Genomic DNA, 22,811 nt, shown 5'->3' on the forward strand with positions numbered 1-22,811 from the left:
AATCAGGATGCTGAAGCGGCCCGTCACCAGCGAAGCATCAAGCGGCGAGGCGGAGTAATGTTCGCCGGAGTACTGCAGGGGAGTAGAGAGTCTTCTCAATGCCATGAAGATCCCGCCCACTGACTCGTGTAGTAGACGGCGAAGCAGTAGAGGGCTTCTAGACGAGAGATGAATCGCTGTCTTGAAGGAAGAAAGTTCTGAGGAATGGTGTTTGTGCACCTGCTTTTATTGTGGACAGCTTCGCACATAAAAGGGCGGGGCTCAAACACCATAGCCAATATTAGAATATTGCCGTTATTTTAGAGAGGATTCAACTTGGTTGTGTGAAAGGACACTCCCTATATGCGTTAGCATGCAATGTCAAGCGTACTGAGTTGTAAGGGAACACATTTGCACAATTTGACTTTTGACTCTAAATAATATCATTACAAAAATATAGCCTGTCACAACTTCCCTTTGTGAAAAATAGCCCTGATATTCACTATATTTAAAAGCTGTTGCTCCCTCTTAAATAGCTTTAATGTAGTTAGCTACTTTTCAGGAGCTTATAATGTAGGTTAATTACTTGCATATGGTTTCAGAGTAGCTTTCCTAAAAGTGGTGTGGATAGAGGGATTACTTGGAAGGTATCATTTTTCTGAATAACCCTGAATAGCAAAAAACTGTTTATCTTCTATGCAGCAACCCAGGCAACACAAATCAGCCTCTAAGCCTGAGTACAAAAAAAAAAAAAAAAAAAAAAAAAAAATCAAGGATTAAGGTTGTTTTCATAATGTACAGAATACGTTACCGAACAGAACAGATGATTCCGTAAAAGGATTTATAAGGTTTGGTATTCAAACTGTCCTTGAGAGTTTTATGCCTGTGTTTTTGGGCTTGATTAGAGAAAACACTTTTCATTTCAATGTATACATGCTATAGGTTTTGAGAGGCTGCAGCTTTGCTATTAGCGGACAGTGAGCTTTGAGGAAAAATACAAAACAACTCTTGACTTTGTTAGTGTACTTTCAGTGGTTATATTTGTCTTAAAGAGGTATGAGCAATATAACAGTAGAATGAAGTACTCATTATTGTCATTTAACATGTGCGGACCTCTCTTGTGACGCATACCTGTACAGAAAATCTAATTGAAAGAATTTATCATTATCAGTGAATAATTACTTACATTTGTCTGTTCTTGACACAAATCTATGGAATGTAGTGAACGAGTCATATGGACTAATTTTATGATACATTTTTTTTTAAAGTAAAAATGTTTTTTTTCTTCCTATTTTGGACCTTGAAATTCATGGTCACTATTAACCATGATTGCAAGAGCTGCATAAAGATTCATCAAAAATGTTCTTTCACCTTCTCCGGTGATCAGATTTAGTTTAGGGGAGGGTTTATAATTTCATGACAAATACTTTTCTCCACACCCACTGTGGCTTAAAGTCCAAAAAGTCCAAACTTATATGTTTGTGCCAAAGAGGCAACAACTTATTTCAAGAATATATTACACTATACATCTGGTTTATGTGAGATCAGGCTCAGTGGACCTCTACATATACATTAAATTAATATTCTTTATTCTGCTTAGTTTATCAACTGTGTAGGATGCCTGGTTAACACTTTGATCTGGTTAACTTCCTATTGATACATTTTGGTAAGTGTATTTTTTTCTTTGTAATGATGGACCAGATTTCTTTAAAGCTCAAATGAGTTTTACACAACAGTTTTTCCGACCCTTTCTGTTTTAAAGGTGTAGTTCACCCAAAAAATTTTAATTCTTTTTAAAGTTTACTCACCCTCATACCATTTCTCCTGCAGAACACAAACAAATATTTTTAGAAGAATATCTCAGCTCTGTATGTCCATAAAATGCAAGACTCCAGTGTTTTAATCCATGTAAAATCATAGTCTCCTTGGCGATCATGAGTTAAAGTGTAATCGAGCTTGAAACCATGATCACCCAGGAGACTCTGATGTCAAGATTTATAGTAAAAAGGAGTTACATTTTGGTCTGTTCTCATCCAAAACTGATTGGATCACTTCAGAAGACATGGAATAAAACACTGGAGTCTTATGGATTACATTTATGCTGCCTTTATGTGCTTTTTGGAGCTTCAAAGTTTTGGTCAACATTCACTTGCATTGTATGAACCTACAGAGCTGAGGTATTCTTCTAAAAATCTCTGTTTGTGTTCTGCAGAAGAAAGAAAGACACACATTTGGGATGGCATGAAGATGAGTAAATGATGAGCAAATTTTTTGGACAACTATTCCTTTAAGACTTCTACATGTAAATAACCTCTGTTATGATTGGCTAACATCTTCACTTGTTAAAGGAGTAGCAATATCCCTGCAAAGTTGTGGAATACTCAATGATCAATATCATGATCATTTCTGAATTACCTGTTTGTTTGTTTTTAGAGGATTTTACATAACTATTTTTACCTTGACACTCTGTGTTAAAAACTCAACACTCATGGTGCTAGACGTGATGCAACGACCAAAAACAGTCATTTGCATATATACAAAATGTATATGCATTTAATCCAATGCCAGTTAAAAGCAATTAAAAAGTACTCAGTACTATGATGGAGAACTCAAACAGATCAAATTACTAAAATGCCTATCCTTACTTCATAGTAGATCAAAATCCATCAATATGCCAGTCCTGTTTTCCATGTTATGTCCCCTTTAAACATAATAAAATACTTAATACTTGTATGCAGTTCTTTTTAAGAATCTCATTAGATGCTTTATATCTTATTGTGTACAATTGTGAGTGTTAATGCAATATATCATGTGTGTGCAGGTTCTCTCCGGTCAGTGAGAATGCCCCCGTGGGAACGGTCACTGGAGTCATCTTGGCAGCTGCCATAAACCAGACCATCATCTACTCCATCACTGAAGGAAACGAAGGTGGTGAGTAGAACATTCAGCTGTATAACCTCCATTCTACAAGTCAGAGCTCTACTGAAAAGATTCAGGCCAATATCACTGACATGCATAGATTACAGTATAAAATTGGGGCTTGATAAAAAGTTACTTGGAAGGGTAAATTCACTGATCACTTTTGCACATTAAAACTTATTTACGAACATCTCACAATCCAGTTTAACCAAGCAAGTGTCATTCTGTAAATTAGGCATATTATTGATTACACAAAAGTGCCTGCCAATTAATGTTACATTGTTACTACCCACGAAGAACAGGCTGTAAACAGATTATTATTATTTTTTTTTTTAAAGAGACATTTGTGAACATTTTCTAGCAAACTTTGTAGCTGTAATTCATCAGATGTTTTCTGTGGAGAAAAGCTTTATACCTGGGCATATATCCAGATACATAGTGTAGTAAAGTGCACTTTCACCATTTTAAAGTCGCAGTAAAGTATGCCAGATCATGGTAGTCTGCTGCATTCTCCACAACCTAGAACTCAGAACTGACCTGGCTCAAACCGACTTTTTCGTCATTCTCCATTTTCATCTCTATTTAATATTGTAACGTTTGGTATTTTTATGTGACATTGATATCACAAGACCTTCTGTGGCAAGAACCTTGGCTTTTCAATTTTATTCTGCTCTTCAAATGTGAAAAAGACAACAGGCACTGCAGTCTTGCGATCTTGTAACCCGGTTTAATAAACAATATCCAGATTTTTAACTGTCAAAATGATGAAAAAAAAATATGTAAATGTTTTTACAATTCTGTAAATGACAGACATTTTTTTCGGTTAACCACTGATGTGAGTTTGAGAAACTGTAGTTTATTCCTTTCTTGGAAACCACCAAGCACAAAAAGACAAGATTGCGGGTAAATGTCACACTGGACTTTTATGAGTTTGATATTATTGTAATTCAATAAATTACAGTTCGTAAGACTTCAAGCATGGCATAAGGAAAGGCCACAGACTCACAGACTGCATTTCTTAGGTGGCTGTCAGCCAAGTTGTCTAAAGCTCTGTAAAAGAAGGCTTTTGTTTAAAGCAGTGTACTTCCTTGTGCCACATGTCATCAGAAAGAGAGAGAGTAGGACGAGGGAGGTGTGCATTATAAGTGTGATTCATTCCTATACTCTGTTTGTTTAGAGTGAGTTTAGCTGAAATTTGCTTTCACATTTGGCGCTGGTTTGAAAGGATTGGGAAATTGTTTTGGTACATTCTCATTAAGAGTAATCAAGCAGTGTAGATCGGTAATCAAAGGGCTGCTTTCATTAGCACAAACTAGAAAAAGATAAGGATAATCAGTACACACTTCAAACCACTGGAATCCAAGATGTTTAATACAATGACATCACCCGAGATCAGAACTAATCCTTTATAAATGTTAATGAGACTTGGAATGAGGGGTCATTCTGGACCTGGAATCCCAATATGGCTAAGCGCATTACCGATGCGGTGTGTGGAAACGGTTAGGGATGAGTTTTAAGACACTGGTACTATTAGGAAATTCAACGGAATTAAACGGAAATGCTGGAACTTCAACAGAAATAATCTTTATATTTTAAATAACCATGTGGTAATGCTGATGTTTGGATAATCCAGTGAATGAAAGGTATTTCATCAAATCTGATTCTAATGCAACTCAGTGCAAACCAAAAGGTAAAGTTATTCATGACAAATAAATTGTTAGTCTCACATTATATAACCGTTTATTTGATTTTATCATGGGTAAGTGTTCTCTGGCATGATGCAAAGCTGAGTTTTTTAATAAACTGACAGTAACAGCAATATGATAAGACACCAGTGCATATAATAATAATTGAAATATACATTTTATTTCACCAAGTGACATAGTTCATTAGCAACTTGTCTCATTAATGTTTATGTTAATGTATGTTATGTCTATCAGCATTTTAAAACGGCTTCAAATGCTGCTCATCCAATCAGAATTTAGATTTAGATCTATTTGTTTTATAACCAGTGTTGGGTGTACAAAATAATCTGGTTACAATGTATTTAATTTAATGATGTCAAAAAGTTAAAAAAAAAAAATAGTGTAACACCTTAGATTTTAAATTCCTGTAATCCGATTACAGTTCCTGATCTTCACTTGTAAATGAATTACTTTTTAGTAAATAACTTTGGTTATTCATATTTCTCAAAGGATATTATTTATGTAGAATACATTTTAAACATAAATGAGTTCAATATTTAAATTTCTGACAGATATAGGGCATGCACTCCATAAAGAGAACGTTCAGTCCATTATTTTGGATTCAACAGGCCTCATTCATGAAACACGAGCAGGACAAATTTTTGTGTAAATCGTTTGTAAAGCCGCTCTGATGTAAATTCTTGGATTCATGAAAGTTTTCATAAAATGTTAGTTGGTACGAGCAAAATTTACACATGCTCACGACCACATGCAAGTCCTTTGTAAGACATCTGAGTGTGTTGTGTTCTTTCAGGTAAAGTCCCATTTTGATAAAAGTGAAATTATTCAAGTAGTGAAAAAATTAATTTGGAATTAAATGAAAGAAATTGTCCTTAAACTATAACATAAAATAGTAAAAAAAAAAAAAAAAAAGCTTTGCTTTATTTTTAAACCCATAGCCTATACGTATTTAGAAATGATTATTTGCTGCTTGCATTTATTTATTTATTTTTATATTTATTTGTTCCCCAAATCTGCTTAATGTTTTTCCAGCAGAAGTGCTTGACGTAAAGTTCATGGAAAGATGCAATTTGCTTTTGATTTTCTTGAAAAAAAATTAATGCCCTCTTACGTGACTGGTTGGACAGTTTTTGTTTTAATTTTAATTAAATTTTTTATTTTTTATTTTTTTTATATGAGCTCTGTAATTTAGGTTTCATAATTTAGTATAGGCATCAGTAAATCATGTTCAGTTGATAATGTATGGTCAGTGCTAATGCTGTTAAACCCATAAATAAACACATCGCGGGCATGTGCATACACAATACAATGGAAAAAAAATTATAATAATAAAGCCTGCACACTGTTGTATAGCTTGCAAATCTGTAATATCTTACAGCGTTTCGGTCAATGATTTTCTTCAGGCATTCTATTAATTTCTCTGAAGATTCTTCCAGTTCAAGGGAGGTATATCACTGTTTCCATCATGATTTACCCGAGAAGTTTCCAGATGATGCTGGTGATGCGCACAACTGAACCAGAGAAGGTTAATGGTTGTGGAAATCCTCCTCCTGGCGTGACATTTTTACACTAAAGCTTCAAGTCAAACCCTTTTTATTGACCTCTTGGACTGTTTGATTCACAAAAGAACATCCAATGACAGTAAAAACATGTGATGACAGCAAGTCCTCACTTTCTTTGATATGCTATTGCACTTGCTAAATCAAAATTTTGCGATGTGAATGCACTTCATTTCTAAAAATGATTTCATAGATGTTATCAGCATTTACTAGCATGTCTGGTGCCTTCCTTATATGGCGTTTTTATTTGCATGGATTATGATAATTGTGAAGAACATGCACACGCCCCCTATTTACGAATGTTTGGAATTCACTGACATACACGTTTTACTAACAAATCAAGAGAGTGTGAAGCATTTGTGAATCCAGTGGAAAGTTTTCGGCAAGATCCATTAAACGTGCAATTTACTCAGAATTTACTCATGTATTTACGAAAGTTTCATGAATGAGTCCCAATGAGTGGCAAAAACAAAACCTTTTAAGTAACGTAAATGTAATGTAATTAATAATGTGATTACTTTTTTCAATAAAGTAATCAGTAAAGTAATTAGTAATATGTAGTCCCAACACTGTTTATAACTAACATAATGTGACACCTGTGTCTGCACATTAGTTGAATTCTTAAATCTTTATTAATATGCCAACATTACTTGGCGACTGTAAACGGCATAAACTCCACTTCATGTTGTGCCTAAAATAATTAATCCTCATCTTGTCTTGTTTGGGACACATCCTGCTCTGTCACTCCATGTTTCTTTGTTGCTTTCAAATGTAAATAACATGAAGCAGTCCTGCCCACTAATAGTCGTGTAAATATGTCTACTATAAACGGTAGATCTCTAATGTTATAACGCAAAGTCTACTGTTCGACACATTTCTACAGTCAAACTGGTCATACCGCCCAGCCGTACTTTTAGGAGCGTTCATGTCCAGTGCTAGAGGTCATAATGTGCTGTTCTCTCTTCTTTCTTCACAGGTGAATTCATTGTGAACAACATCACTGGAGTTATCAGCACTGCCAAGCCACTGGACTATGAGAGCAACAGCAGTTATGTCCTCCATGTGGAAGCTGACTCCATGAGGGTGGTGTCATCCAACCTGCGAGCCCCGTCCAAAAGTGAGCTGCCTTCTAAAGTTGTCACACAAGGCCCAGCCTAACAACATACATGTCACATCACACATTATGACCCTGGGAGATTTTATGTGGCTTAAAATGTTGTTCTGGATATTTTTTACTTTTTCATTTTACTTTTAAGTAATTGAAACACTGACTTTCTAGGCTGCTAATGTGGCGTTTTTTTTTTTTTTTTTTTCTTGGAGCGGTTGCTTGTCCTTGCTTTCCATGTGGAGCTGATTATGGAAAATCATAATTTGAGATTGAGATTTTTGATAACAAGATACATCTATAGATAGCTAATATAGAGTCGTCTATGGATATTGATATTGTTCGGTTTTACTATTTCAGATATGTGGTGTGTTTCATTTTCAGTTTTTTCATATGCTCATTTTATTCACATTTGTTGGCTTTCATTGCTGTTCAGTGGGTCAGCAGTACTATTTTGCCATGTCACTTTGCTCTGTGCTGTAATACTTTAGTGCTCCTCTCTGAGTGACTGTGCAGAAATTAGTAGAAGTTCCTGGAACCCTGTTGGCAAGTCTGTCAGATGATAAATCATGTTGTTGCTCTTGTAGCCCCATAAAATATGACTCTGCCTTTTACTCTGACAGATGATGGTCACTTGTAGAAGGTGCTGAAGACTGCTCAGCTTCATATAGAAATGTTCTTTAGCTTTTCAGATGAGCAAATCTGAGGGTGACCGATTTACTGGTCACATGAGTTTTGGTCAACAGTCTTAGTCATGGCGAGGTGGCAAAATTGTAATATATTGTATGACATGGCTTGTACAAAAATGTACGATTTTTATTTTCAAAAAGACCAACCAGTCAACAAACAGAATTTCAAACTGATACAATACATGCATACATTTTTAGCTGTAGCCTCCTATCCAAAACGTAATTTTAAGAAAGGAAACATCAGTGAACAACTAATGTATGTCAATAACCGGTAATATGCTTCCCTCATCTCATTCCAAACCCTACACAAAAGTTATTATCTTCTTAAAATAATGGTTTGGTTATGGTATGGTTAAGGGTTAGACTTTATGGTTATGTTTAGGTGTGGGGTTTGGTTTAGGGTTTAAACTTGGTAAAAATCTTAATAAAATGGCTGGTTCTTTTATTTTTCTCTATGGGAATAAAATGTACACTGGTGGCCAAAAGTTTGGAATAATGTACAGATTGTGCTGTTTTGGAAAGAAATTGGTACTTTAATTCACCAAAGTAGCATTCAACTGATCACAAAGTAAAAAGTAATTTTTTATCAAATCTAGACAGGGCCCATTTCCAGCAGCTATCACTCCAAAATCCTTATCCTTGAGTAATCATGCTAAATTGCTAATTTGGTACTAGGAAATCACTTTTATATCAAATACTGCTGAAAGCTATTTGGATTGTTAAATGAAGCTTAACATTGTCTTTGTGTTTGTTTTTGAGTTGCCACTGTTTGCAATAGGCTGGCATGTCTTAAGGTCAGTTTTAGGTCAGAAATTGCAAAAAAGAAACCTTTATTTGAGGAATAAAGGTTATACAATGCTTGAAATTGCCAAAAAACTGAAGATTTCATACAAAGGGGTACACTACAGTCTTCAAAGACAAAGGACAACTGGCTCTAACAAGGACAGAAAGAGATGTGGAATGCCCAGGTAAAACTAAACAAGAGGATAAGGACATCATAGTCTCTAGTTTGAGAAATATGTCCTCAGCTGACAGCTTCATTGAATTCTACCCACTCAACACCAGTTTCATGTACAGTACAGTAAAGTAACAGTAAAGAGAAGACTTAGAGGTGCAGGCCTTATGGGAAGAATTGCAAAGAAAAAGCCACTTTTGAAACAGAAAAACAAATAAAAAAGAAAAGGTTAGAGTGGGCAAAGAAACACAGACATTGGACAACAGATAATTGGAAAAGAGTGTTATGGATCTTAACCCCATTGAGCTTTTGTGGGATCAGCTAGACTGTAAGGTGCGTGAGAAGTGCCCGACAAGACAGCCACATCTATGGCAAGTGCTACAGGAAGCGTGGGGTAAAATGTCACCTGAGTATCTGGACAATCTAAGAGCTAGAATGCCAAGGATCTGCAAAGCTGTCATTGCTGGATGTGGAGGATACCAAATGTATCATGGTGTTACCATGATTTTTCAAAGAAAAAGTTTTAATTAGTATTTTTCTTTCTCAATTTCAAATACAAATACCTAAACATCCTTTAAAAAAATCAATTTCATTAAAAAGCTAAATTGTGTAAGGTAATTAGACAATTAGTTTCTTCTTCTTCGAATTCTTCTTCTTTGAATTCAAATTCTAAGTTTAAGCCTTGCTAAATTTGGTTAGATTTATGCTTAAAACAAGAACAAAATTAAGATTAATAATAATAATAATAATAATAATAATAATAATTCAAGACACTTTCTGTGTAAACAAGTCTTATTAACTTTCTCAGTTAAACTTACCTTGTTTTAAGAATGTTTTGATATTTTACTGGAAAACAAGACAAAAACTGATTAAAGGCCTATACACAAAGTTTGTGAAAAAATTGCAAGGCGAACTGCCAATCTATTCACACCGAGAGAGAAGCGAATGAAATGAAAAACAATTTCACCCCTGTACAGTAGGCAGCGCTGTTCTACAAACATTATTTTGGTGCATGGATCGTTAAGCATTCAGCTGTCAATGCATGAGATTAATATCTTTAATGCAGTTAAGGCATTTTCTTACCTAATTTGGCATAACTGTTTCATTATGTTCTATGTTCTGACTAATTTGAGAAATATAGAAGAGGATTTGCAGTGTTGATATGGTACCATGTTAATAACATTCATTTTTTTCCCTTCCTTTTTTTTTCATTTAACATGGTAGTACCATGGTATTATTTAAAGTACACCATGGAGCACCATGTTAATGTCATGTTAATAGTATTAGTATATAAATATGGTAATTATGGTATCATGGTATTACCACAGTACTTTTTTGTAAGGGTAATTGCATAGTTTTGTCCTCAGATTTGATGTAATATGATGTTCTGTAGGGTTTCTCTTAACTAATTTGAATCATACATTCTTTTTTCTTTCATTCTAATAATAGTTTTCTATTTCATTTGTGATCTTTGCCTGCAGGCAATACAGCAAAGGTCTTCATCGATGTTCAAGATGAGAATGACCATCCGCCTGTGTTCACGAAGCCCCTTTACCTGGGTGGGGTTGCAGAGGATGCCAAGACCTTCTCCTCTGTTTTGCAGGTCCAGGTAAGTCATCTTTCCCCTCAGGATTGTGACTGTATTAATGCATCATGTAGTTTCCTCGAGTCACCCACAGACTGTTCACTGATTATCGAATGCATGTTGCACACAAAAATGGCAAGAGCTGGCTGAAATTGCCAGCTCCTATCTGATTGACTCCTGTGCAATTTCAGGGAGTCAGGGTGCACAGGTTAGTATCAGTCCAGCAAGAAACAAAGATTTGTTGACAAGTTCCCAGACTGTTACAATAGCCGCGTTTCCACTATCGGAACAAATGAGGGCATGCTAGTGCATGTCAGGGCCAGTAGCATTCCCACTGTCACTTCCGGGGCTTCATCGTGCCTCCTCGGGTCTTCATATGAACCAACGACCAAGCGCCCATGCCCAACGATTACCCTTGGGCCAAAGAAGGCCAGCTGGGGATTGAGGCGGGGTCAATGTCAAAGGCGGAGTTTGGAGTCAGGTGAGAGTTTTCAGCACCAAGATACTCATTTCCCATTTTTTGTATCTACTGTAGCTACCAGCTTACCTCAACAGATCAGCGGAGAATGGAGAATCGACAGTACTGGTCAGTAGACGAACTCAGGGCTCTTCTGAATATTGTGCAACGTCAGATCAATGGCGTCTGCCAAAACGAAGACGTGATTAAGTATATTGTTGGCGAACTTGCCAAGTTGTGCACAATGGTACAGGTTTAGGTACAATTGCGGACACAGTACAAATCTGTGTTCATTTAGAGGGCTAGCTAGTCTCCAGAGTCTGATACCTCAGCTTGAGTTTACCTCTTGCTTGTGAAATGTGCAGGGTGTGTGATGTTGGCAACAGGGCGGCATATTAAGGACAGACTTCAGTGCTATGCTGTGGGGCTACTGGCTCGATAGTGGGAATACAGATCGATTTTGAAGGTAACTCTGTCACTTTCTTGAGGTTTGTTCCTGCTACAGTAGCACAAGAACTATGGATGTCAAATGTAACAGTGCTTAAGTACCAAATCAATAAAAAAGAAAGAAGTAACAATTGCAGTTAGGGCTGCACAATTAATCAAAAAAGTAATCAAAATTACAAGGTGGCTACTAATCATGAAAACGGGCGATTACAACATTTCATTTTTGTCTACTTCTGTTGCTTCAAAGCAGGGACTAAAAACTAAAAGTTTTTCATTTTGGTTTGTTCTGAGCAGAAACTGTATATTTTTCTTTCCGTTTCCGGCATTCCCCAGCCTTTTTTCCAATTGCTACCCAGTTAGAATGACATAAAGAATAGTTAATAACATTCTTTTTAATATGACAGTACTCTGTGCTAAGGGTGGGCGATATACCAGTTGCAGTGTTGCCAGATCTCACGAGAGAAAGAAACGACCTGGTTTGGAAAAACAAGCTTAAAATAAGGGACTTACCTCACCCAAAATAAGCCAAACTACAGACCATTTCAAGACGGTTTAAGGAAGTGAAGTCTTTTTGTTCCTTGAACATTTCCTGCTAGTTGTCGAACTCAGACTCAGATTGCAAAGACATGATGGCGCCGCGGATGGCCGCCTCGATGTGTAGCTCTTCAGTTCTTTTGTTGTTTTTGTTTGTTTGTCCTGTGTTTAGTAATATTTTTCCAGTCAGTTTTACCAGGGACGAACTGCTGAACATTCAGCAGCATATTTGATCGAGGTCCTAGTCAATTGGCCTGGCTGACCAGTTTATAGCCCTAGCTCACGCTGGCCCTATAGTGGAAAAGTGGCTAATGAATACTTACAAGATTGAAGAGTCAATTGTAAAATATTACAGAGTTTTGTTTGCAAGCAAGCACACTAGACTCCTAGTGGACATGTAGTGTATGTAATTCTTTGGTCACAGTTTCAGATTTACCTGCCCATAAATGTAATGTACAAAATTGTTCAGTCAGATGGATGATTCATGGCCAAAATTAGCTTCAATAGAACACAACAGTGACAGCTCGACTTTACAATGTAATTGAATAAAAAAAATAAAATAATGTATTATCATTTTAGTCACTGATTATAAGTATAAAACAATATATTTGAAGTTTGTTGCAATATATTCAAAAATACAAGTATAGAAGTAGTTTGAAAGTGTAGGGAATCCGACTCAATCAAGGTTACATCACAATTAATAATAATCCAGTTTTTCAGTGATGGATGTCTGGAGAACATATGACCTCATGTTACAATAGTTTACCACTGTGCTGGTGTTGTTCAGAAGTGAGTTGTTGGTTCCTGTTATTCTTTATTTGTGCAGTCGGTTGGATTGTTGGTCCCAGCTGAGGAGCTTAAGTATGATCAGCTGGGGTCCCAGAGATTGAATCATCTCGAGACAGCTTGCAGCCTGTAAAATACCACGGCCGCAGAGATGCGCTGATACAGATCTCAACACAACTGGCAATAGCCTGGACATGAGCGGCGCATACTCTGGAATATAAAATGCATCAAATATCCTCATAAATCAGGCAGGCTTTTTCCTAGAGCATACAGCGTGTCCTTTTGCAGAAACTTTTCCTCTGCCTCTCTCTGTGTTATTCCTTTGTTTTCTCTCTCCATATCTTTGTCTCTGTGAGTACTATACTCTTTTTACCTTGTCTTGTATGTGAGATTGCATTGAGGTTGCTTTTTTCTAAGAGTGAGCGTTAGGCCTGAAATATATATTTTTTGCCAAGCAGGTATTTAATACCTGGAGAAAGCAACAGTATTTGTTTCATTCCCATTCAATGGCAGTTGGCAAATGGCAGTTGCTTGGCTGATCCAGGACCCTCCTGACGTATGTAATTTTGAATGTTTGCTCATGGTACGTCAGAGCTTGTTGAGCCAAAGCCTGTGCCATAAATGCCACGTGACTAATCACTCTGCAGTTCCAATACTTAAGCTCCTCAGCTGGGACCAACAATCCAACCGACTGCACAAATAAAGAACTATACAGCACTATTTGGATGATGACACCACATGAACACATACTGAGCTGTCAAGTGAAAGGCAGCAGACAGGGCGTTATAGCGTAAAATTATTAACGTAAACTGTCAGCTGAACTACAGGGTCATGGTGGAGCAACAGTTTGAAGAAAATGTTGCTGAACAAGTTAATTAAATGTCAACATGTTTATAGCTAGCTACCTGAATAATAACACATCCAGTTTAATAGAACAGACATTTGAAGGTAACTCTGTCACTTTCTTGAGGTTTGTTCCTGCTACAGTAGCACAAGAACTATGGATGTCAAATGTAACAGTGCTTAAGTACCAAATCAATAAAAAAGAAAGAAGTAACAATACCAGTTAGGGCTGCACAGTTAATCAAAAAAGTAATCAAGATTACAAGGTGGCTACTAATCATGAAAACTGGCGATTACAGCATTTCATTTTTGTCTACTTCTGTTGCTTCAAAGCAGGGACTAAAAAACTAAACATTTTTCATTTTGGTTTGTTCTGAGCAGAAACTGTATTTTTTCTTTCCGTTTCCGGCATTCCCCGGCCTTTTTTCCAATTGCTACCCAGTTAGAATGACATAAAGAATAGTTAATAACATTCTTTTTAATATGACAGTACTCTGTGCTAAGGGTGGGCGATATACCAGTTGCAGTGCTGCCAGATCTCACGAGAGAAAGAAATGACCTGGTTTGGAAATGCAAGCTTAAAATAAGGGACTTGCCTCACCCAAAATAAGCCAAACTACAGACCATTTCAAGGCGGTTTAAGTGAAGTCTTTTTGTTCCTTGAACATTTCCTGCTAGTTGTCGAACTCAGACTCAGATTGCAAAGACATGATGGCAGCCTCGGTGTGTAGCTCTTCAGTTCTTTTGTTGTTTTTGTTTGTTTGTCCTGTGTTTAGTAATATTTTTCCAGTCAGTTTTACCAGGAACGAACTGCTGAACATTCAGCAGCATATACCAGACAACCTTTTCCCGGTTTTTGAATATTTGGATGTTTTGTTGGACATTTTAGTTGGAGGCGCGGCTGTGTTGTTTAAACGCGCTATGAGACGCAGGCGAGGGAGACGAGCAGGTGCGCTGGTCAGGCTCCATCAGCACGGCTTTCGAACAGTGCTGCCGTGTATTCATCCAGCGAATCTCCGCTCTCTTCCTAACAAAACGGACGAACTACATCTCCTCACCCGCACAAACAAGGACTTTTCAAACTCTGCTGCCTTGTCCTTCACAGAAACCTGGTTGAGTGAAGCCATTCTGGACAGCGTGTTACATCTGCCGGGCTTTCAGCTGTTCAGACCAGATCGCATCACGGAGTTAATGGGGAAAACGAGAGGCGGTGGAACATGCTTTAACATCAGTGAAAGTTGGTGTATAGATGTAACAACGTTAAAGAGGATGTGCTGTCCTAATTTGGAAGTGCTCTTTATTAACTGTAAGCCGTTCTACTCGCCGCGGGAGTTTTCCTCGTTTATTCTGGTGTGTATGTCGCGCCAAACACGTGTGTGAACACAGCGCTGCAACAGCTGACTGATCAAATCACAGACACAGAACATCAATATCCGGACTAAGTTATTATTATTCTTGGGGATTTTAACAAAGCGAATCTCACACGTGAACTGCCCAAATACAAACAGCACATTACATGCCCCACCAGAGACAGGAACATACTGGATCATTGCTACACAACAATAAAGGATGCATATCGCTATAAAGGATGCATGACCCTGCATCATTGTGGAGTGGCATGAAACAACTCACAAATTACAGGACTCCTACCCCCAACCCTGTGGTGGACCAACAACTGGCTGATGACCTGAATGTGTTCTACTGCAGATTTGAAAGGCCCAGTCTCACACCTCACACCCACTCTGACCTTCACTTCACAAAAACACCAACACCTCCTGCAACCCCCCTCCTCCCCCATCCTGATACTCAATCTGCACTTAAGATCTGTGAAGATGATGTGAGCCGGGTCTTTCAGAAACAAAAGACGAGGAAAGCTTTAGGCCCAGATGGCGTCTCACCAGCGTGTCTTCGATCCTGTGCTAACAAGCTGGCCCCCATTTCACACAGATCTTCAATAGATCACTGGAGCAGTTTGAAGTCCCATGTTGCTTCAAATGCTCAATCATTATTCCTGTCCCAAAGAACCCAAAAATCACAGGACTTAATGACTACAGACCTGTCGCCCTGACATCTGTGGTCATGAAATCATTTGAGAGACTGGTGTTGGCCCACCTGAAGAACATCACTGGACCCTTTCTAGATCCCCTTCAATTTGCTTATCGAGCAAACAGGTCTGTGGATGATGCAGTCAACATGGGATTGCATCATATCCTGCAACATCTGGACAGATCAGGGACATATGCAAGGATCCTTTTTGTGGGCTCCAGAATAAATTACACCAACTCTCTGTTCCCATGTCTATCTGTCAGTGGATTACCAGCTTTCTGACGGAAAGGCAGCAGCTTGTGAGACAGGGGAAACTCACTTCCAGCACCTGTACAATCAGCACTGGTTCCCCCCAGGGATGTGTGCTCTCCCCAGTACTCTTCTCCCTCTACACCAATGACTGCATCACCAAGGACCCCTCTGTCAAGCTCCTGAAGTTTGCAGATGACACCATTCTCATCGGCCTCATCCAAGATGACGATGAGTCTGCATACAGAAGGGAGGTTGAACAGCTGACTGTCTAGTGCAGTCAAAACAACCTTGAGCTGAACATGCTCAAAACGGTGGAGATGATTGTGGACTTTAGGAGGAACACCCCAACACTGACCCCCCTCACCATTCTAAACAGCACTGTGGCAGCAGTGGAGTCATTCAGGTTCCTGGGCACTACCATCTCACAGGACCTGAAGTGGGAGACACACATTGACTCCATTGTGAAAAAGGCCCAGCAGAGGTTGTACTTCCTTTGCCAGCTGAGGAAGTTCAACCTGCCACAGGCGCTGCTGATACAGTTCTACTCAGCAGTCATTGAGTCTGTCCTCTGCACTTCAATAACTGTCTGGTTTGGTTCAGCTATGAAATCAGACATCAAAAGACTACAAAGGACAGTTTGGACTGCTGAGAGGATTATTGGTTGCCTCCTGCCACTATACACTTCCAGAGCGAGGAAAAAGGCTGGAAAAATCATTCTGGACCCCACTCACCCTGCCCATTACCTTTTTGAACTGCTGCCTTCTGGCCGACGCTTCAATGCTCTGAGCACCAGAACTGTCAGGCACAGGAACAGTTTTTTTCCCTCAGGCTATCCATCTCATGAACAGTTAAATTGCCCCATTGAGTAATAACTATGTGCAATACACAGTTTAGTCTTTTTTATATTTATCCAACACATCCAACCTCTTCTGCCATTTCATTCCTCTGAGAAGAACAAACAAACAACCACAAAAAAACAAAAAACATTTGCAACGTACATAACAGATTGTATTTGCACTGTACATAACAGATAACAGATTTGTATTAGATTTGCACTACGTATGTGTATGTGTGTATGAATGTGTGTGTGTGTCTGTGTGTGTATGTACGTATGTGTATGTAAGGAGGAGGCGAGAAGCAGCTTTCCTGGTTCAGGTAAGGATTTATTTCCTCTCTATGCAGCACAATTACAGTCTCACAGTCTTTGCGTTATGTACTAAGTTAATCTACAATCACACACCGCTTCCCAAAATAAACTCTCATCACTTGTAATAAAAACTCTTTGCTACTTGTTTGGGTCTGTCATGCCCAGGCTCTCTCTCTCTCTTCTATTTGCGGTGTGTCTCTATTTATGCCGCTCTCCCCGTGCTCACTGAAATTAGAGACAGGTGTTAGACATAATTTAGCTCAGGTGTATGTGCCCTTACTGCTTTCTCTCTCTCCGGAGAGATGCTTGACCATGCCCCCACTGCCACATATCCCCACCGCCCGACTCAGGCCGGGGCGGCATCCGGCCTGCCTACCACTCCCCCCCTATTCCTGGAAAGGAAGTCGGCGACAGCCATCTGCGCCCCCGATCTGTGTACCACCTTGAACTTAAACGGCTGAAGAGCCAGGTACCAACGGGTGATCCGGGCATTGGTATCTTTCATGCGGTGGAGCCACTGGAGTGGGGCGTGATTGGAACAGAGGGTGAAGGCCCACCCCAACAGGTAGTATCGGAGTGTGAGGACCGCCCACTTGATGGCGAGACACTCCTTTTCTACGGTGCTGTACTTAGTTTCCCTCAAGGAGAGCTTACGGCTAATGTACAACACCGGGCGCTCCTCCCCCTCCACCACCTGCAAGAGTACGGCCCCCAGCCCCCTGTCTGAAGCATCTGTCTGTAAAACAAAAGGGAGAGAGAAGTCAGGTGAATGTAAAAGCGGCCCCCCGCAAAGTGCAGCTTTAACTTGCATGAACGCCCGCTGACACTGCTCCTTCCACTGGACCGGATCTGGAGCTCCCTTTTTAGTGAGATCAGTCAGCGGGCTGGTGACGTCCGAATAATTAGGCATGAACCTTCTATAATAGCCAGCCAGCCCTAGGAACTGTCTCACCCCCTTTTTGGTCTTGGGTCTCGGGCAGGTCGCAATTGCCGCTGTCTTATCAATTTGGGGACGCACCTGCCCATGGCCCAAGTGGAACCCCAGATACCGTACCTCCACCCGTCCAATTGCACACTTCTTTGGGTTTGCTGTGTGTCCTGCTCGGTGCAGCGATCTCAGAACCGCCCTCAGATGTTGCATGTGCCGCTGCCAATCATTGCTATAATTGATGATATCATCTAAATAGGCAGCGGCGTAGGCTGAATGCGGTCTGAGGATTCGGTCCATGAGACGCTGAAACATAGCCGGGGCCCCAAACAAACCAAACGGAAGTGTCACAAATTGGTGTAATCCAAACGGTGTGGAGAAGGCGGTTTTCTCACGGGAAATTGGTGTCAAGGGGATCTGCCAATAACCCTTCGTCAAATCCAATGTCGAGTAAAATCGAGCAGTGCCCAACCGATCGAGCAACTCATCAACGCGAGGCATTGGATATGCATCAAATTTAAACACCGCGTTGACTTTTCTATAATCCACACAGAATCGCACAGATCCATCGCTCTTAGGCACTAGAACAACTGGGCTGGACCAATCACTGTGGGATTCTTCTATTACCCCCATATCGAGCATTGCATCCAATTCTTCCCGAACAATTTTTTTCTTGTGTTTGGGTAATCGATAGGGGCGGCTACGTACCACGACCCCCAGCTCGGTCTCGATGTGGTAGTGGATGAGGTTTATACATCCCGGTAGAGGGGAGAACACGTCCGCAAACTCCTGTTGCAACCTAGCAACCTCCGTGAGTTGACTCGGGGAGAGGTGGTCTCCTCAAGTGACCGGGGTGAACTGTTAATGTTTTGAACTCACCTCTGGTCTGAGCTCCGCCTTCTCGGGAACTACCGTAGCCAATGTCACGGGAACCGCCTCCCTCCACAATTTCAGGAGATTGAGGTGGTATATTTGACGTGTGCCCCCTCTATTGGTTCGTTTAACCTCATAATCGAGATCTCCTACTCGCCGTGTGACCTCAAAGGGTCCTTGCCACTTGGCAAGTAATTTAGAGCTCGATGTGGGAAGCAATACAAGCACTTTATCTCCCGGTGCAAATTCCCTTAGCTGAGTTCCCCTGTCATACAGTCGGCACTGTCGTTCTTGGGCTTGGAGCAAATTCTCCTGTGTTAGCTGTCCCAAAGTGTGGAGTTTTGCTCTAAGATCAAGAATGTATTGAATTTCATTTTTGCTGTTTGAAGGTCCCTCCTCCCAGGCCTCTCGCAATACATCAAGCACGCCGCGTGGGCATCGCCCATACAGCAGCTCAAATGGGGAGAAGCCAGTGGAGGCTTGCGGGACCTCTCATACTGCAAATAACAGGGGGTTGAGCCATTTATCCCAATTTCTAGCATCGTCGTGCACGAACTTACGAATCATGTTTTTGAGGGTTTTATTAAATCGTTCTACCAGGCCATCCATTTGAGGATGGTATACGCTGGTGCGAATCGATTTAATATTTAACAACTTGTACAGTTCGCATAGTGTCCGTGACATAAACGATGTGCCCTGATCGGTGAGGATTTCTTTCGGAATCCCCACCCGGGAGATTATTTTGAAGAGTGCCTCCGCAACACTGTGTGCTGAGATGTTGCGAAGAGGCACTGCTTCCGGATATCGCGTTGCATAGTCCACTAGGACCAATACAAAGTGATGTCCGCGTGCTGACTGTTCTAATGGCCCGATGAGGTCCATTCCAATTCTCTCAAAATGGACCTCAATCAAAGGGAGAGGGCGCAATGGTGCTTTTGGGGTGGCCGGTGGGTTAACTAGTTGGCATGCCGCACACCACCTGCGGACATCGCCGCCAATGCCCGGCCAATAGAAACGGGCTATTAGACGGTTCAGTGTTTTCCTTTCTCCTAGATGACCCGCCATGGGATTATAATGAGCCGCCTGGAATACCATTTCCCGACGGCTCCTTGGAATCAAAAGTTGGGTTGTATCCTCTTTAGTTTGAGTGTCATGTGTCACTCTATACAACCGCTCATTTATAATTGCAAAATAGGGGTATGAAAGGGCGATGTCAGGCTGGAGTCGTTGACCATCGATGACTCTCACTTGGTCAAAGGTTTGTTTGAGGGTTTTGTCTCGCGACTGCTCCAAAGGGAAATCCCCCTCAGGGAATTCCCTGAGAAGGGGAGGGGCTGCAGCCTCTCCCCCTCTTTTGTCATTATGATGTGGAGCTGTCGAGGAAGGCCCCGGCTCCGCCTCCCCTGCCAGAGCATCGCACATTACACATCTCCTTAACTTCATACAGGACCCATCCGCACAAATTCCCTTTAATAAAACTCTAAAATCAGGCCAATCAGTCCCCAAAATCAGCGGATGGGTGAGGCGGGAACTAACCGCGGCCTCCACTCTATGCTTTTTCCCCCGGAATTTAATCGTCAGGGTCACTACCGGATACTTGTGAATATCCCTGTGTGCACATTTCACCTTCACCGTTTTAGTTGTGACCAATGCCTCGGTTTGAACCAGGCGTTGGTGGATAGTGGTTTGATTACACCCGGTGTCCACCAACGCTTGGTGAGTACCCCCCTTGACACTTACCGGTATCCGGTACGTTCAGGCCCGGTCGGGGGCAGCCTGTGGGAGGTCAGAGACCCACACCACTGTCCCCAGCTCCATCAGAGGGCACTGATCTCGGAAGTGGCTCGGGTCTCCGCACCTCCAGCAGGCCGGCCCAGGCGCTACGCCCGCACTTGCATCAGCGGTCGCCCCCCCCTGAGGGGGAGAGCGGCGTGGCATTGGAGTAGGGGAAGGTGTCGCCTCCCACACCTGGGAACTGATCTCAGCGGCTGAAGTCCTCCTCGTCTGCGTGGGGCAGGAACGGGACCTGGAGGGAGAGCAGAACGAGAGGAGAGAGGGGAGGGGGAAGAGACAGAGGGAGGAGAGAAAATGTAGGAGGGCTCTTCCGCCCTCGGGATCGCCGCCATGTGGTCCTCCGCAAGCCGGACAGCTTCCTCCAATGACGCCGGGCAGTGGCACTGGACCCACTCCGCCGTCTCTTTTGGCAGTCGATGTGTGAATTGCTCCAGTACCCCCGCTAACAGCCATCTTCGGTAGGCATCACGGAGCCGGGTGGTCGGAGCTCTCCAACTTCAAGCTCCGGAAGAGTTGACGATTTTCCTCCGGAGTGCGACCAACCCGTTGCAAGATGGCTCTCTTTAAATCTCCGTAGGCCAGGAGGCTCATTGCTGGCAGTTGTTGAGCTGCGAGCTGGGCTTCCCCGGACAATAGTGGGATCAGTCGGGCCGCCCATTGGCCGAGCGGCCAGCCCCAGATCTCGGCGGTCTGCTCAAACAAATCCAGGAAGGCCTCGGGGTCGTCCGCCGCCCCCATTTTCTGTAAAGCGGGTGGGGGTAACGGCGTGGGAGTGTCCGGGGTCGCGGCTGAGGATGCCTCCTGGCTGAGGAGGCTCCGGATCGCCTGTCGGTCTTCAGCTTGAGCATGCAGGAGCTCAACAAACCGGCGATCTTGATCTTGTCGGAGCTCAAGCAGTGGCTCTGATGTAGGTCAGCGAGGGCTTGGAGGATCTCCGCTAACTGGGAGGACTCTACGGGACGACTTCCATCCATCTTCAACCCAAACTTCAATTCCCGGGTTTCGGCACCAGTGTAAGGAGGAGGCGAGAAGCAGCTTTCCTGGTTCAGGTAAGGATTTATTTCCTCTCTATGCAGCACAATTACAGTCTCACAGTCTTTGCGTTATGCACTAAGTTAATCTACAATCACACACCTCTTCCCAAAATAAACTCTCATCACTTGTAATAAAAACTCTTTGCTACTTGTTCGGGTCTGTCGTGCCCAGGCTCTCTCTCTCTTCTATTTGCGGTGTGTCTCTATTTATGCCGCTCTCCCCGTGCTCACTGAAATTAGAGACAGGTGTTAGACATAATTTAGCTCAGGTGTAAGCACCCTTACCGCTTTCTCTCTCTCCGGAGAGATGCTTGACCACACCCCCGCTGCCACAGTGTATAATTATCATTTTTTTTTTATTATTATCTATGTCTTGCTGCTGTTTTTGTATTGTTTTTGTATTGTTGTACACTGGAAGCTCCTGTCACCAAGACAAATTCCTTGTATGTATAAGCATACTTGGCAATAAAGCTGATTCTGATTCTGATTCTTCTGATTCAGACTGCATTCCAGACGGGATAAATCACCCTCCATGACTTTTTAGTGACTTTAACACGATTAACGTTATTAACATTAACACGATTGTCATAAAATGTCATCATTAAAATGTTGTTTGTGGCTGGATGCTCCCTGGATCCCTGGAACTAATGGAAAATAAAGTGTTTAGATCTCTGAAAAAGCAACGACAAACGGACACATGAGCCACTTCAGTGATGGCTGGTTGGATACATGCAGTACTAACAACTGTAGCCCACATCTTATCTCTGGTAGGTGAACAAAATGTATGGCAAATAATTGAAAGTTTGAAAGGTAGAGCTCTAAAAGTAACAGTTCTGTGTTATAAAAATTCCGCTATGGAAATGCTTTAGGACCAGACATGCACAGTTGTGTTCTAATTCCTTTGTTATTGTTTACGTCCTTGAAATGGTCTATAAGCAATTTTTATTTATTTTTTTTCCTATGTGGGGAAATTATAAGCATAGGAATGATTGCAAACATAGTATACAGTAGCCTATATTAAATAATTTATTTTCAATAAATGTATTCTTAATATTAAACATATCCCCAAAAATATAAAAAAAAAAATATTAAAAATATACATCAGGCGATCTAAAATTAATTACCGGTAATAGCCTAAATTGCTCTCTCCTTCATACACAATGCTTGGGTACG

General features: G+C 41.1%; 1 protein-coding gene across 1 annotated transcript in view; it reads left to right on the forward strand.

The window, feature by feature from the left end:
- LOC127422864 (protocadherin-15-like) overlaps positions 1-22,811 on the forward strand; it is a 427,222-nt gene that overhangs the window by 342,541 nt on the left and 61,870 nt on the right. The window contains exons 26-28 of the mRNA XM_051666673.1: positions 2,801-2,910; positions 7,140-7,280; positions 10,394-10,521. Coding sequence (XP_051522633.1) covers positions 2,801-2,910; positions 7,140-7,280; positions 10,394-10,521 — 379 coding nt within the window. The remainder of the gene's footprint in view (positions 1-2,800; positions 2,911-7,139; positions 7,281-10,393; positions 10,522-22,811) is intronic.

The sequence above is a fragment of the Myxocyprinus asiaticus genome, chromosome 32 (assembly GCF_019703515.2).
Source record: "Myxocyprinus asiaticus isolate MX2 ecotype Aquarium Trade chromosome 32, UBuf_Myxa_2, whole genome shotgun sequence".
Taxonomy (NCBI): domain Eukaryota; kingdom Metazoa; phylum Chordata; class Actinopteri; order Cypriniformes; family Catostomidae; genus Myxocyprinus; species Myxocyprinus asiaticus.